This window comes from Diadema antillarum, unplaced genomic scaffold (assembly GCF_040938485.1).
Source record: "Diadema antillarum isolate AM-2024a unplaced genomic scaffold, OU_Dant_1.0 scf00000028, whole genome shotgun sequence".
NCBI classification, from domain to species: domain Eukaryota; kingdom Metazoa; phylum Echinodermata; class Echinoidea; order Diadematoida; family Diadematidae; genus Diadema; species Diadema antillarum.
In genome coordinates, this window is record NW_027270917.1 from 3806110 (window position 1) to 3822767 (window position 16658).

The window sequence follows — 16658 nt, forward strand, 5'->3', positions numbered from 1 at the left end:
GGAACTGCTAGATTGAATTGTTAAGTCATTTCCTAGACCTCTCAGCAGTGTTATTTTATTGTGTCTTTTTTTTAAAGATTCCTTTTTTAATTGTTTTTTTTTTTCGTCATTTAAACAGAATTCTACTTTTCTTTTTTAAAATACTTGAAACTTTAGGAAGGGCTTATGTTACATGTACAAACAGTAAGCTCACACACTCAGAAAAAAAAAAACACCTCAGTAAAAACAATCTGCACAAAACATAAACACTCAGTTGTAACATTTTTCACTGTTTTAAGTACTGTGCTTTCATTCTGTATGTACTTGCATTGATACAGTCTCTTCCAAAATGTTTAACATGAACAGCAGTACAAAATTTCCCACCACACCTGTTTTATGTGAATTGACGTATTCTTGAGTTTGTACATCACTTACAAATGTAAAAAAAAGGCAAGGCATTTTAGACATACATGTATGTACGTCACATCGTGTGCTTAAATTGTTGCATGCATTGTCTTGGCAATATAGAACTAAAGGATAAGCTATAGGCAAAGAAAAATTGGCAACGTAAGCATGTACGGTATTTGATATGGACAGGACTCGGGAGTATATGCAAATATACGATACTCGTACCTAGCTACATGAAGGTATTTTCTTTCAAAGCTGAAGTAATATACAAATATTATCCATTGTAATTCAAATTGATTGTAAAAGCTTTTTTTTTTTTCATCATCTATAGTACAGGACTTCCAAGCACTTAGTGCTTATAAAATTATTCCGTACACATCTTAGAATCATCAATTTCTTTGAACTTCCAAGACCACAATTTTGGCATTGAATTCTTTATGACACGGCACATTTCCTATAAACAAAACGAATGTACAAGTACACTAGCAATTGTAGTAAGATGAACGCAATGACATTTTATATAAGTACAAGGTCAATCTGTGCTATACTCACCACCTCTAATCAGTAAAATTCTACGGGGCCCGTTGCATGAAAATAATTGCAGTTGCCATGGCAACGTCAATAAAGTCATTCACAGCTAGCTGCTAAGGCAAATTGCCAGTTGCGATTTACTGCAAAATGGAACAGCCCCCGTCCCTTGCGTTCGAATGCTATAACAATCAAGATGTATCATTGTGAAAGCAATAATATTACCATAAACAATGAAGGGGGATTCTATCAATACATATGCATATCAGAGAATATAACTTATGCAATCAGGCAGGCCACACCAACTTATCCCTTTCTATTGTCTATCACATTTAACAAAAAGAAAAAAAAACTTTAAAAAATGAGTAGAAATTGCTAGGTTGCCAACAGTCAAAAGCTCCGTCATCAATGGATGTTACATACACAACAAAATGCCTGGCTTGCAGCTGAAGAAATTAGACCAGTAAAAATGTTTAAAGAAAAGTGTATATGAATAAACCCTTCTTGTTTACATTTTACTAACCTACAGCATTCTCTCATCTATCTCCTTGTATGCTGTACACACATCACGAGATTATGGAAGGGCGGAATGATAATACAAGTTATATCATGATCCATAGTCTTGTTCGTTTCTTCATGAACAATCTTGGAGTAATATCAGGGCTTAATGCATCGGCCTGCCATCATGGCTTATAAACTTTATACATGTAGTATTTCATAGTTGCTATTCAAACAAATCTACACAGCTACTCCCATAAATCCCATCAGTCAAAAAATACTAGAGTAAGGCACATTAGAGCCGTGATTCATAATAAAAGTAATATGTGGTTTCCTAATTCCGTTGCCGGCAAAATTGCTGGTATATTAATTACCGCAAGATGTCAACACTCTACTAAAAGACAACAACTTCAACTACAAGGCTGTGCACATGTTAGTGACTGGTATCAAAAGGAAAAAAAAAAATATCTAAGTAAGTTTCACAACAGAAAGTTTATCAGTTATATTAATTATCTTACTCATATCCCGCTTGGATAGCCATTTATTAAATGACATTGGTACCATTTTCTAAACAAGCAAATGCCGAGAGTGAAAATGAACAATTATAAAACTGAAACACGACCTGTGTAAAAATATCTTTGGTTATCACAATTATGAAATAAAAGTATTTGATACATGTTCACTCACACGATGATGATCTAATAAAGATTCGGATAAGTTCTTTGACAATGTACCCTAAGTCGATGCGGTCTCAACAAAAAGACAAAGTCAACAAAATATGTTCCCATCATTTTGACGAGGCTCTTGTAAGTTCAAAGTATTTGCTATTTCAACCTTGATTTGACGCAGGTATGTTTATGTCCATCCTCATAATCTCATTATATTGAGATATCACAAACTATTTCGTGACAAATATGTCGTTTCTATTGTAATACTATCTGTTTATAATTGGCACACTCAAGATTTGCCCCAAATAGTTATACTGCAAAACATGACATTTTCGCGGCATGAAATTTTCGCGAATGGGAGCCGACGGCCATATTTGCAGCATGAAATTTTCGCGAGTTGCCTCTAACATTCAATGCATAATAGTGTAGACAAGATATTTAGCTTGCATTTTAATTCCACGAATCTTGGCTCTTGCGAAATTCACGCAGTTAAAATGCACGTGAACATTCCTTGTTTTACAGTATCTTGTCTGGCTAAAAAATGCAAACTGAAACCTTTCTAAACTTCTACTTTAGGGGAAATCCTTGCAGTTTCTAAATGCCATTACACATTTCCTGTTCAAAACTTTAGTTCACAATGTATAACATATCTTTACGAGCGGTTTCCAAAGTTTTATTTTTCTTTTTGCAAAACAAGTATTCACAGACTTCCTGAGAATGAAGAAACTCATTTATATATACAAGTCTGTGTAGCCATTGATCAATGATAATCTACGTCTTCTATAGATTTCCCGACAGCATTGCACTGGCATATAAAATATATGTATTGGATTCAAATTCTACACATAAAAAGTAAACAATTCCTATAGAAAATTTCACTTGAAACATGTAGGCACCAATTTGTTGACATTAAAGCATATAAAAATTATTTTTTTCCCCATATATTTCTATTTCTAAATTATTGTTTACAATAAGAAAAATTGATTCAGTAGTAAGATAAAAAAGACATGATTTTTTTCAGTGATATAAAATCTTATAAAGTTAAATGCATTTTTTATTCAAAGCGTGTGTTAGAAACATGAGAAATATTTGTACATAATGTGGGTAGCAAATAAGATTTTGTTATCAACTGAATGCTATATTGATTGTGTTAAAGAGCAATAAAAGATACACAGTTTTCTTCTCTACGCTACAGTCAGTCTCGTGACAACATGCTCTGAAACTGTGATGTTTTAAAACTGAAAGAAAAGGACAGAAAAATAAATGGGGGGGGGGGGGGAGTTTGCTGTCAACATAATTCTATGATTTGCATAAAATGTTATCATAAGTAGACCTGCTTCAACCATAAACATCAAAAGCTAAATAACCACTTCCCCTATATACTAACTTATTTCAGTTGTTACTACAAAATGCTGTACAAAATTCCTCATCTGATATACCACTGGAACATACAGAGTATCTCCCTGAAATAATAGTAATAATAATGAAAAAAAAATTGCCCTTAGTCCCATGGCTAGAATATGGCGTTTCTATTGCTGCTATTGTCGGCTACAGTCTAAGACACACGCAGGTAACTGAAGTCAGTGCTCCGCGAAGCCATTTTCCTTGGGATGGCTGATGACTTCAGTGGTGGAGAGATAGGGCGTGTCCAGGAACCCTGTGCCAACCATGAGCCCTCCTTCATCGAGGGTGATGTCTTTTGTTCGGTACAGGTAGCCCGTGGTTTGGTTGAAGACGACTTCATTGTTGTAGCTGCATGTGCGAGAGAGGCCATGATGCAGAAAGAGGGTTTGGAGGAAGCAGAGGGGAAAGAGATTATGAGTGGCTTACTAGTATATATTCTAAAATGATTAAGGTATCTATTATTAGCATTGTAATTACAATACTCTACTACTACTACTACTACTACTACTACTACCTCTACTACTGCTACTGCTACTGCTACAACTACTACTACTACTATTACTACTACTACTTCTACTACTACTACTGCTGCTACTACTACTACTACTACTACTATTACTACTATTACTCCTACTATTACTACTACTACTTCTACTTCTACTACTGCTGCTACTACTACTACTACTATTACTACTATTACTGCTACTATTACTACTACTATACTTCTACTTCTACTACTACTATTACTATACCACTACTACTATAATTATCATTATTATTATTATTATTATTATCATCATTATTATTATCATTGTTATTATCATTATTATTATTATCATCATTATTATTATTATCATCTTCATCAGCATCATCATCATCATCAGCAGCATCAATATTATTATCGTTATACACTGTAGTAGTAGTAGTAAGTAGTAGTAGTAGTAGTAGTAGTAGTAGTAGTAGTACTAGTAGTAGTAGTAGTAGTAGTAAAAGTAGTAGTATAACATTGTACTAATAAAGTATATCTGGACAACCCATTAACCCGTTGAGGATGAGTCCCAACTATTCTCGGGCAGATATCTATGATGGGAAATGCATGTTAAAGCAAAATCAGCCTGTCTTCAGTGGCTTAATTTTTCTCTCTTGAAGTGTTTTTCTGAAAAGTAGAAACTAAAGTACTGGTAGGCAGAGCTATAGAATCATGAGTAAAGAATGAAATAGGAGGAAGTCAAGATGGTGACAAGGATCATGAGTCTCCCCCTCAATACTATTAACGGATAAACATATTGATAACAAATGCACAACCACTACCACTATACTACTACTGCTGCTACTCGGGTCTATACTTCTGTAGAGCTGAAAATTCTGCCTGATTCTGCAGGCGGCTATCTGAAAACATAGCTATCTTTTTGTGTCCTGCGTGACAAAGGAATATGAAGTTCTCCTCTAATATGAGCATTATCTCCTTAACTAGTCTCTAACCCTTGATGTATCAGCGGCACTGTTGGCACACCCCTGCTTCTACTAATAGCAATCAGTATTTTAAAGACATGCACCCACAGGCAGCTTTTAGCTGCTGGATTAGATTTTCCATGAAATACAAAAGTGTATAAAATCTTTAAGGCAATCCGTTTTGCTATTGTATCACAAACAAGTGCAAGTAGAGAAATATAAGGACTATTATCTTTAGCTCCTTTCATCCGCGTGTCCAATGTGCGATGTTTGTGCATTTATGTTATTTTAAAGGGAATTGATGCGATGCAAAGGTTGATATTATTGGTTGTGACGTAGCGCCTTTACCTGACGAGCGTTCCAAACGGGCCGAATTCGCTGGCGACACTCATGAGTTGCAGGTTCTCGCTGTTGTATTTCATGCAGTAGTTGTGATTGAGCGGCGAAACGATGCGGTCCATCAGCATGTAGGCCGCCCTCTCTTCGGATCCCCGCAGCTCCTCCAGAGCAGCTTTCATCTTATCCCCGAAGAGATTGTTACCTGCAGTGGTAATCGTGGTGTATCAACATTGACGGTTAGATCATTATTCATACCCTTGTAGCGGTGGATTTTAAATTTTAGATAGATTTTATCTGCCATTTTTCATCGAGTGCAATTGTGCATTATCGGCGACCAAAGTATTTCCGTTATCACCATCTTCAGCTGATGTGAATGTATTATATAGGCGTACTATGAGTTTACGAAAATCAGTGGATATAGTGAGATGTCTGAAAGTAACGAGATTCAAAAGAACATAAATCTTGATTTTCGCTCTTGAACATCAATGCAAAGATGGATTCAAACATCTGGATCAACAACTTTGTCTGTGTGTGTGTGTGTGTGTTGGGGAGGGGGTATGGTATTAGATAATTACTGAGATAGTAAAACTCCATGGAGCAAATATTGGAATCACACTTTTCATTACAAAGGGAGATGGAGTAGAAACCCCGGTAAAAAAAAACAAAAAACAACAAGTGCATTTTATAGATTGAAACAAACAAAGAAAAAAAAACAGTTACCATTCCTTCTTTTGGGAGGGGGGGGGGGGAGGTTTGCAGGGGGAAAAGTGATGAATCTACAGATGAGGGACCTATAGCGAAATGACTGTGCATACTCACCACCGCCTTCTCGCTGGGGTTTCATGACATACTTCATCGGGTTTGCGATCGCCCTTTCTGCCGCCTCGTCCCCGCTCGGCGTCTATGTACATGATGAAATAACAACGTAATGACATGTATGTCATTATTGAGATTTAGGGTGCCTTCTTTCTTGCTGGCTAGCAGCAGGTCAAACAAAACATCAACGCATCAATCGCGCATTAAATACAACATAAATGAATACAGTGGTGGACTTTACTCTCTCTCTCTCTCTCTCTCTCACACACACAAACTGTTGTTTGAAGATGTTTGTTATTAAGTATCAACTTGATTGATTATCTTGTTTGATTGATTGAGGCTGTCATAAAGGCAAATAATGAAATATATCTGACGCTCCTTGACTTGAATAACTGATGATAATAGATAATAATATTGCCTTCCTTATGCGTATATCCAGGGGAACCTCTTCAGTGTTGCAACTGCTCTATCAGAGGGTCTTGCCGCTATTATTATCCTATGTTCATGTCACTTGCCAGACACACATCTACTTTTATACACCTGGTGTGAGTGGGACGTGATGGGCAAAAAAAAAAAAAAAAAAAAAAAAAAAAACTTGTCCAATTATAAAGTAACAAGATCTTGAAGGGATTCGAACTCGGGACCTCCGAATGAAAGGAAGTCAAGTCAACTGTGAAAGGAAGGGGGAACTCGTACGAACGCTGCGTTGGTCAGATTCTCACCAAGTCAAGGGAATAGTGTCCAGTGAAGATACTGTGGATGTCGTTGACCCTCTCACGGCCAGGTATGAACCTGGCTATGACGACGGGGTCGTAGAGGACCTGCTGGACTTTCTTGGTCCCCGCCAGTTGCATGGCAACCGATGGACACACCGAGGCACGCGATCTCTCGCCCAGCAGTCTGGCGTGCCACTCCTGTATATAGTATTGCATGGGGAGAAGTTATGACCAAACGAATCACCCACCATACCATCACGCGAATTACACAATCGTCTCGAGGAAATAGGATAATCGCGAAGCGCATGTCCCAAATATTCTTGGCATCTTTAGATTTATAGATGCCATATTGACGCCAAATGCCAACGGACAATCTATGAAATTTAGAGGGGAGCGAGATCACGGTTTATCACGAAACGATGGTATGATTTTGTAGGAATGTCTTAATGTACCCTCACACTACCGGCAGAATAGGCCTACTTCTACAAACTTGCTCCGTGTACATATACACCAAATATTGGATCCTTAAGACCACATCAACGTTTAAGTAACAAGAATAGGCATACACATCTAATTTCTAAAACAAAGATTTTAGTATAAAATGTATCAGAACGAATAAATATACTCTTTATATGAAAACAAAAATCTTTGTAAATTAAGATATTCTAATAGTAGATACATAAGTTTTGTGAAGATAAATATATACTTTTAAGATGAAATACAAGGAAACAGATGAATAAGTATAATATGTACATTGTTTTGTTTACTTTTGATTTGCATTTATTAAAACTGCCAATATCATCTATATGTACATGTGTGTATTTCCTTACAAACCATCAAGCTTTACATACAGAATATCCTGGATAGATATAAGACCTACATTATCTGTCATACAAGCTCCGTTATACTCACATTTTCTGTTGGGTAATCGGCCGGTGAATAGCCGACCCGGAAGTACAACATTGCCACTTCCATGTCGTCACTGTTTGAAGACGATTTAAAATCAGACAGAACTAACATCACTAAGGAAAGTCTACATGATAACAAATTCAAGTTGCTTTAAATCGTGTCTCGCAGCCTGTAGCTGTCTTGAAATAATTTTCGAGAAAATAGCAAATTTGCTATTGGGACCATTTAAGTTAAAATTTAAAATTGAAAGGCCTGTTATATTCATAATGAACAGCAAAATGTATATCATAAACACTTTTTTGCCATTTACAAGGAAAACATATTTCAAATCATGATACATCACAAAAGTATTATTGTAAGGTGGAAGTCTGTATAAACAGCGTCAATGTGTGTGGGAAAAGATTTCGTGATTTGTTGTTCTTTGATGAAATGTCATCGCTAGATAACTATCAAGGGCCTTTTTTGTTGTTGTTTTCCCTGATAGAGACTACCAACAGTCATAATAAACTATACACAACAGCAAAAGAATGGATTTTACCGATAAAAACCTCCTTTTAAGCCCCTAATCATAACGCATAAATAAACGGTGTTGAAGAGAGAATGAATTGGACCAAACGTTAAACTGTGTTTGAGTTTCCTATTCTATTATCATGACAATGATTTAAAAAGAAATATCTGGGCCCTGTTTTATGAAGAGTTAAAACTGATTATATATTTGATTTCAACTTTAAGTCTATGGCAGCCTGTGTGGTAAGGAAATTTAAAATTGATTTTATCTTTTGATAAAACTGGGCCCTGACCTATCAGATACCCCATTAACAAGTATGCTCCATATGAAAATTTGGTGACACGACATTTGCTCCTGCGACAGTTGCTCCGGTCTTATTTTCTCCATTAATAGGGCCTACGGACTTACGTTTAGGTTTAGGGTTGTGATAGGATTTTAGATTTAGTTTGATGTGAGGATTGGGATTATAGGGTTAGGGTAGTATTTGTGGATAGAATTAAAGTTTGGCTTAGCGTGCCGATATTTCATGGAAGCAATTGTCGCAAGAGCAAATGCCATGGAGCCGAAAATGCAAATCAAAGGGAATCATCAGACTCACATGAAGAGACGCCTGTCGGCCCTGAGCTCTGCTCGCTGTCCGATCTCGGGTAGCGTCCTTCTGATGACCTTCACGCCATCGTCCTTGGCCTTGATGCCGTACTCGATCCACCTCTGGTCGAACTTATTCGTCTCCTCGGGCCTCACCACGAAGACTATCACGGCTCTGAGAAATATGACACAAAGGCGTCTCCCGTTATTACGAAGTCCCCGGGACCGGCAATTTTCTTTTGTCATATCGAAATTTCATTATAACCGAATAATGAAGTGTGGTCAAGATATTATGATGATAATTTTGGGACTTTAATTTAACTTCGTTGCAATGGGAGTTTCTTTATAAACGTTTTAGTTATAACGGAAATGCATCGTATAGAATAATTATGATAAAATTGTAGCAGCAGCAGTGAAGTTGATAATAGTGATAAGAATACTGACAATAACGCATAAGATTATGGCCTAATGATAGGATCTCATTTACGAAGGGTATATAGTTTGAGTTATAGCACAAAATAGCAGTTGGTTTCGCCATCTGTATCATGCCTACGCTAATTGTACAGCTCTTAGTTACCCAGTTTCATACACCCTGGTAAAGAGGGACAGGGTAGCTAAAATGGATGCACGTCACGAGAGACCGGCACTCACAACTCATACAGCCCACGAACCATTTTTGCGTCCGTTCAAATCACGAAGCAGAGAGCTACTTGAAAGTACATGTATACACTGGTCATAGTCTTATGGGGCACCATTTTGCTTTTTATAGGTTACGTCTTCACGTAATCTAAAGCTGCTTTGCACCACGACGCAGGGAGAGAGGAGAACGGCCAACGCAATCGTCGTCAAGCGTCCGCGCCGCAAATCTGAATCTCTCTAATATTGGCAATCACTTGAAGGGAATACGAAGTCCGCAGTTCGCAAACAAAATGCGTTACAGTCTCCATATTCATTGGAAAGGCGAAACTGGTCTATCATCAATTTCATGTTCAAATCATGCCACACAGTGTCAACATCGTGATGGCTTGATTATCGTTTCCAAGAGCTAACGAAACATCAGTGAGAAGAGATCAAGAACGAGAAGGCAGGTTGGGCGGAGAGCTTATAGAGAGATGGGTAATGGGAAGAACGAGAGAAAGTATAATAGCAAGAAAAAAAAGGGAGACTGAAAGACAATAGAAAATATTACATCACATACACTGTAAGTCATCTTTCGCAATAGTTTCCAACTTACTCAGGTGCTCCGTATAGCCGCCAGGCTTTCACCATGCCCTCGGCCACTCCTTCCATGCCGTAGCTACTGGGTACCCTATCCCGCACTTTCTCTCGGCTCATCCCGCACTGCTCCAAGCTATATCTGAAAATGAGAGCGAAGTCGGGTGCCAAACGTGAACTTGAAATTCATTACTTTCAATAATGTTGTTACTTTGATACTTGATATTGACGGCAGATGTTTCTGAGGTTTTCTTCCAAACATTTTTGTTCTTTTCTTAATGTTAGTGAAGAGATTATCATAGGATTATCGATCTATTAAATGACGGATACTTCATAATAATGGGTTGGGTTTTGTTTGTTTTCATATCACAGAGCAATTACTCATGAATCATTTTGATCAATGCCTAGAAAAAAGGAGCGTCAATTTTTTTTTTCTATTGTACTATGGCTCTCTGAACGCATCTCTCAAGAGTGTTATACCGAACGGATTGCGAAGTTTGAACTGTCATCATTGCTCGATTAATTACTGCCTAATGCACATTTGACAGTGTCTGAAAATAACGGTTGAGAGACGGTTTCCATGGAAACGTACCTATGTACATCCACCAGTCGCGTACTCATCGCCGGCATGCCAGCTGCGATGGTGTTGATTTCTACCATACTCAGGTCGATATAGGGGTCTCCCTCGGGGTCCTTGCAGTCCAACATGTAGTCGGTGCGATTGATGCAAAGATTTACAGGCTAGGTGTGTTTAGAGAGAACAGAGAAAGAAAATGGACACTCTACGTTTCGAGTTTAAGTTTCGATGAAATCATTATGCGCTCAACTTCAATGCTTAGCTCTCTCTACTGCCTCTCCTATTCGACAGCGGTTATTTCCCAAAGTGCTCCTATAAATGTCTGTAGAGTTGCTCGACAATCCGGCATGATTATCACAATATACAACAGTCACTGATTTCTTAATATCAAATACCAAACAGGAAATTGTTTACCCAAGTCTTCTAAACATTGTTGCTTACAACACTTGGAATACTATTCCTGTACCATTGAGACAAGTCCCCTCACTAACCAAATTCAAGAAGCACCTCATAGCTAAAACATATGTATTCAAAAAAAAATTAATAATCGTACATAATGATATATGTCAAGTGCAAATGCTTCGATACTCCACATTGTAGAATGATAAGCGCGAGCAAAAACTTGTCATCATTATCATCAGACGTACAATACACCGATTGCATTCTCGAAAAGGAATGTTTAGAAGGTACGGCAAATTGTCTTACCTTCACGAAACCTTCTTCTCTGACCTGCTCATGCATTTCAAACAACCGCCTCGTGAAGTCATCCACGGGTACAACGCTGCAAAACAGTGACGATGACAACGACGACGATGATGATGATGATGATGACGATGAAAGACAGAAAGAAAGAAACCGGAATAATTTTACGCGTATCCCATTATGCTCTCTTGAAATATTGGACTTCAAATATAAACAACATGTATAAAACTATTTGAAAAAGAATGCGCGTTTACACTGCTGCTATTATTACTAGTGAAGCTACTTCTAATATGATTATACATTATAATGATAAAAACGTACCAAGTTTATCTAGAAAGGTGTTTAAGGCGGAGAATGATAAAAGGTAAATAAAGGGATGTATATTGATTAGAATCATTGTGTGTCAGGTGTTGGAAAGCTTATTCATTCTACATTTCGTAGACTACAGACAAAGATAGTTTACATTATAGCAAAAAAAAAAAATAAAAATACAGGTGGAAAATCGAAAATAACTATGCGGAAGTTACAGTGACATCAGTTTCATACCAGATAGGTGAAATAAGGTTTAAATGTGTATATGTTTATTGCCTCAGCAGAATAATATGAAGCACTTAAAGGAGTTATTTGGTGTCGATAAGATGACATCTCAAGAAGGTCATTGCACTGTTTCCCCCTGTGATTGTCTCTAGTGAAAGTTTAAAATATCGTGGTCTTTTATTGGCAGTTATAACTCTGACTCATCTAAAGTGATTCCATACCTTTTTAACGCCATCGAGAGAAAATCGCTGTCTTCGCTGACCCCAAGCATGAGGAGATTTATATCTGCCTGCAGCCTCATTGCCTTGTCGAAGAGGTGCCTCGGGAATGTCGAGGGGATCAGCGCAAGCGGTCCGTGGACCGTCTGGAGTCGCGACGGTCGGATAAGCACCCCCTTGGCGTAGGCGCGATCCCTGATGTCCTCAATGAGCTCGGCCAGGCGGTCCGCGGAGAGCGGTAACTCGATCGCCGGCTGCAATTCGACCATTGTTGACTGTGCTGCGGAGCGGAGGTTGGGATAGCATGAAATGACAGACAAGGGGCTGGAATACAAGAGGGGTGGGGTAGGGGTAAGGGGGAGGGCATGAGCTACTTTTGGTGAGTCAACACTCAAAGTGACATTGCTACAGAACAATTATTTCAGCGTTTGATTTTGAAAACTATCAGGAGTGTAAAATGTATGGAAACTGAAGTAAAACTAGATATTCTCCACAATGACGCTGACCTTCAATCCCTAGTAAAAGCAGAAAAACGGTTATCAACTTTCGTTTGAAAATATCTTAGTAAATCTTTCTCACTCGTTTATGTAATGTTCAAAATATAGATCCTGGATATCTGAGTGTGGTTAGAGGCCTAGTCGTGGCTACCTCCTCAAGAGATATCTTTGGAGTGTGTATATACTTCTCCTTGTTTATCAAAATGATATGAAGTTGTGACTGGTAAATGCTGAGTGCACCCTTTGATTTTTAAGATGACATATCATTAATTTTTAACCAGCGATCCTCCGTTCCACTTGTGACGTGCAGGGCGTTCAAGAAAGACTGAAAAATAACAACAAACAGTTAACAAACAAACAGCAAACTTGCTGTTCAAAGTTTCATTGAACCTGTCGTTGCCCTTAGCAACCCGTTTGTATGCTTTGTTCGTGCCGTTCTTAGTTAATGGCCATGAAGTGTTAATATTTTTAGTTTCCATTTTAGGGCTAAAATACTGAAACGCGTTTCATATTGTGAAGTATCCAAATTGAGATAAATTGTAATTTCGAAATGGGGCATACTGAGTCAGAAGATAATAAGTGATCAATGTAAGGAAGTGTGGTATTTATTTGAATAATTGTAAACTGACTCAATTCGCTTCATGAATTATAGGAAAAACACATTTCTCATTTGATACGCCTGCAGAAACTGCTGTTACTAAAACGGAGACATATATGCATAAGAAACGAGTGAAATAACACTGCATAACACGATTTCAGTTGGGTAACGACAAAAATGCGAAATAATCATGCAAAAAGATACACCGGAAGTATTGTACTTAGTCTGATTCCCGATCGTGGTTCCTACGTGATGTTTATAATAATATCGAGCACATCGATTATAATACTAGTACATGTATCGGGTCATAACAGTATCCATTGAGAGAGTGGATCGCACGCACGCAGTCGATCATCACATATTATAAAATGGGCTTTAGAATCTCTGCAATCTGATTGGTCAATTATCATCATTGATTTTTTTTTAATCCATATCCACGGAGCCATGTGTCCGGTAAAATCCGAACGCATGGCTCAAGTTTTGTATAGTGTAGTAGGTGTACCGGACGCATGATGGGGAAAATGGTTGTATTTCATGAATTTATAGGGTCCATGTTAGTGTAACCACGAATGATGCACAAGCCTATTTCGTGGATCAGTGGGAACTGAATGCTCTCGTTTAACTTTGGAACAGTCTAAAACCCACTCGCTGAGCTCGTGGGTTTAAACAGTTCCAAAGTTAAACTCGCACATCGAATTCTCACCAATCCACTCTGTCCTGTGCATGTATACTATAATCATAGAACTTCCTACCAATCCACTGCTGAACAGAGAGGGCGCTTCAGGAATTAAAAAAAAAACCTCGTGTATTACACATATATTTCACACTTTTAATCTCTAATTACTCCAGAATAACGCATTATCCTGGCAAATCGCGTCAGCAGACAAGTTTTTTGATAGACACTTTCGCTAAATTGTAAGCAAATTCGAAATCGTGGAAGATGAACTTTGAGCCCTTCCAAGAACTAAGTTTTAGCTTTAAGATCGAGAAGATCATTAGGTAGCTTTCTAAACCAGGCATGCAGTGGGCTCTTTCCTACGAAGGTGACATACATAGTCAGATCATCAAGATATCATCTGAATGATTGTAACATATTGATTAAAGTACCGCGTTTGTTTACTTGTTTGGTTGTTGTCGTTTTTGTTGGATTTGATATTGGTGTTGTTTTTTACAGAAATAACAAAGAGGGAATGGAATGATAATCATTGATACATACCACCACATTAGCTTCTTTTTTATGTTTATAGCTCAAATATTTGGTCACGTATGCGGGAGGTATGCAAGGCTTATAACAAAGTACATGGTCATTAAATCAATCCATGCAAGGCATAACGGAAGGTATGTCAGCTGGTCCATATACAGGGCGCAATGGCGCGCGCCGAGCTATTTTGACACGGTATCGGTTTAATCGCGCAGCGGGAGCCAAAACAGATAGCAATCGCATCCCCTCGACAGGGGTTGGTGGTCGATGTAACTCGGTGTTGCTGTTGTAACATCATGCACCATCCGTTGTGGGTTACTTGGGGTCGTGGAATAGAATGGATGCTTTTCCATAATGTGCACTCTAACTAAACGAGATGATTTTGAGAAGAAGAATGATTTTTAGGTGGAAACAATATTATGCATGAGGCGTCATTCTGTTCGAACATCATCATCCGGGGATCGACCCTATCACAAGTTATGAAACTCAACTTTGTCAGAAACTTATTTAGATACTTATTAGATACAGGGTACAACAATATCACCACTACTTCCCTCACCGTTATAGCTATAGCTATATATATATATATACACACTATATATATATATATATATATATATATATATATATATATGTGTGTGTGTGTGTGTGTGTGTGTGTGTGTGTGTGATAAAAACCTAAAATGGCAATAGATCTAAAAACGCTTTATCCTGGCGAGGAAAGCGCATGATTTAGAAACAAGACACCATGGTACAACAGGGTACAACAATATCACCACTACTTCCCTCACCGTTATAGCTATATATATATATATATATATATATATATATATATATATATATATACATAGTGACAACTATGGACTTAACCAGAACATGGCGGGGCGTTGCAGGGACAGTTAAATATATTGCTAGCAAAAAAATTGTAGGAGAGACGTGGCTGTGATGTTGAGTTGCAACCCCTTTAATTGACCTTTCGGGCTAATTGCCCTTCTTCAGAATTCAGTAGCAACAGCAACTCAGCAACTCTTTCTCTTCCGGTTCAATGTCTGTCTTACTCCTCAGAAGTACTTTCTCGTCGAAGGGTATCATCGATCCTCAAAAGAATATCACAGACAGCAGACATTGCACTCCTGATACAATCGTTGCAGACGTAAAAATTGACAGTTGTAGATGGCTATCTGCATATTCCTGTATACGGCTAATGATACATTTTCTCTTCATCAGTTGACATTGTTTGGTGAGATTTGTTTGCTCGTCTTCGCGACGCTGGCGTTACCATGACAACACAGCGCGGCGGAGACTTAGCTTGGAAGGGAGAAGTGTAATGTAATATTAAGTATAAAGGTCGATATGACGTATGCTATTGCTGGAGATCATTAAAGGTTTAATGATTATAGTAGGAAGATTGTCTTTTGTTGTTTATACTGCTTTGAAAAGTGATTGCTTCTTTTCTCGTCACGGTATCAAGTTTGACAAGATTTATCTATATATCCCGTGTCGGATCTACCGCGGGTTAGGTTGGAGTATTGCACGGAATTAACAAATCGCTCATTTTTTTTTCTTGAAATCTCCCTATTATTAATGACCCAGGACTGAAAAAAAGGAAATATCAACATCTCAAAAGAAGTCAACATTTACCCATCTATATAGCGCACATCGTTATTATTGTGCATAATTTTGCTCGCCATGTATATTACAATTGGATGTTTCAGATTAATTAATTGGCTAAAGCGAAATTGTATTGATTTTCTTGACAATGCTTTCTCGCTTTTTGTTTTCTTTTTGTTTTCTTTTTTGTCACAGCAATTCAGTCACACCTGCAATATATTGAGCGCATAACATCTCTGCGGCACGGAGCGAGGGTTCAAAGGAGAGCTTTTGGCTTCTGATGATGGAGCTATACATAGGGCCTATAACATCATAGCGCCCTAATCTAAGCACGCTATACCTAAAAAAGACTGACCTTGTTCATAGCACCACATCTCACACGAGCGAAGTGTGTAAGGATTCAATACTTCGTGGAGCACTAAATTCGTTCAGCGTGCGTTTCAGGGTAAAGTATGCCTATGGTGATCATGCTTATAATGGAAAGCTGCTTGGGTTTGATCCTTGGAATTTCCTCCACAAAACTTAAATTTCTTCCATGCAGACGGCGAGTTGAAAAAAAAAATATCAGGAGGTACATTCTTTTCATCGTGGGCATAGCTGCGTGCGCCCGTGTTTTTGACTTGCACTTTCTTTTAAAGGGATATTCCAGGCGATTTTCATAATTTCACATCAGGTAGTACATAAATCAAA

General features: G+C 38.0%; 1 protein-coding gene across 1 annotated transcript in view; it reads right to left on the reverse strand.

Annotated features, from left to right (window-relative positions):
• Positions 1-3145: 3145 nt before the first annotated feature.
• Positions 3146-16658, reverse strand: part of LOC139736801 (glutathione synthetase-like) — a 34371-nt gene continuing 20858 nt past the window's right edge. The window contains exons 2-11 of the mRNA XM_071647468.1: positions 12066-12342; positions 11311-11386; positions 10621-10769; positions 10048-10170; positions 8824-8988; positions 7721-7790; positions 6815-7006; positions 6096-6177; positions 5286-5478; positions 3146-3833 (exon numbers count right to left, since the gene is read on the reverse strand). Of these exons, the coding sequence (XP_071503569.1) occupies positions 3662-3833; positions 5286-5478; positions 6096-6177; positions 6815-7006; positions 7721-7790; positions 8824-8988; positions 10048-10170; positions 10621-10769; positions 11311-11386; positions 12066-12331 (1488 nt within the window). The 5' untranslated portion in view covers positions 12332-12342 and the 3' untranslated portion in view covers positions 3146-3661. The remainder of the gene's footprint in view (positions 3834-5285; positions 5479-6095; positions 6178-6814; positions 7007-7720; positions 7791-8823; positions 8989-10047; positions 10171-10620; positions 10770-11310; positions 11387-12065; positions 12343-16658) is intronic.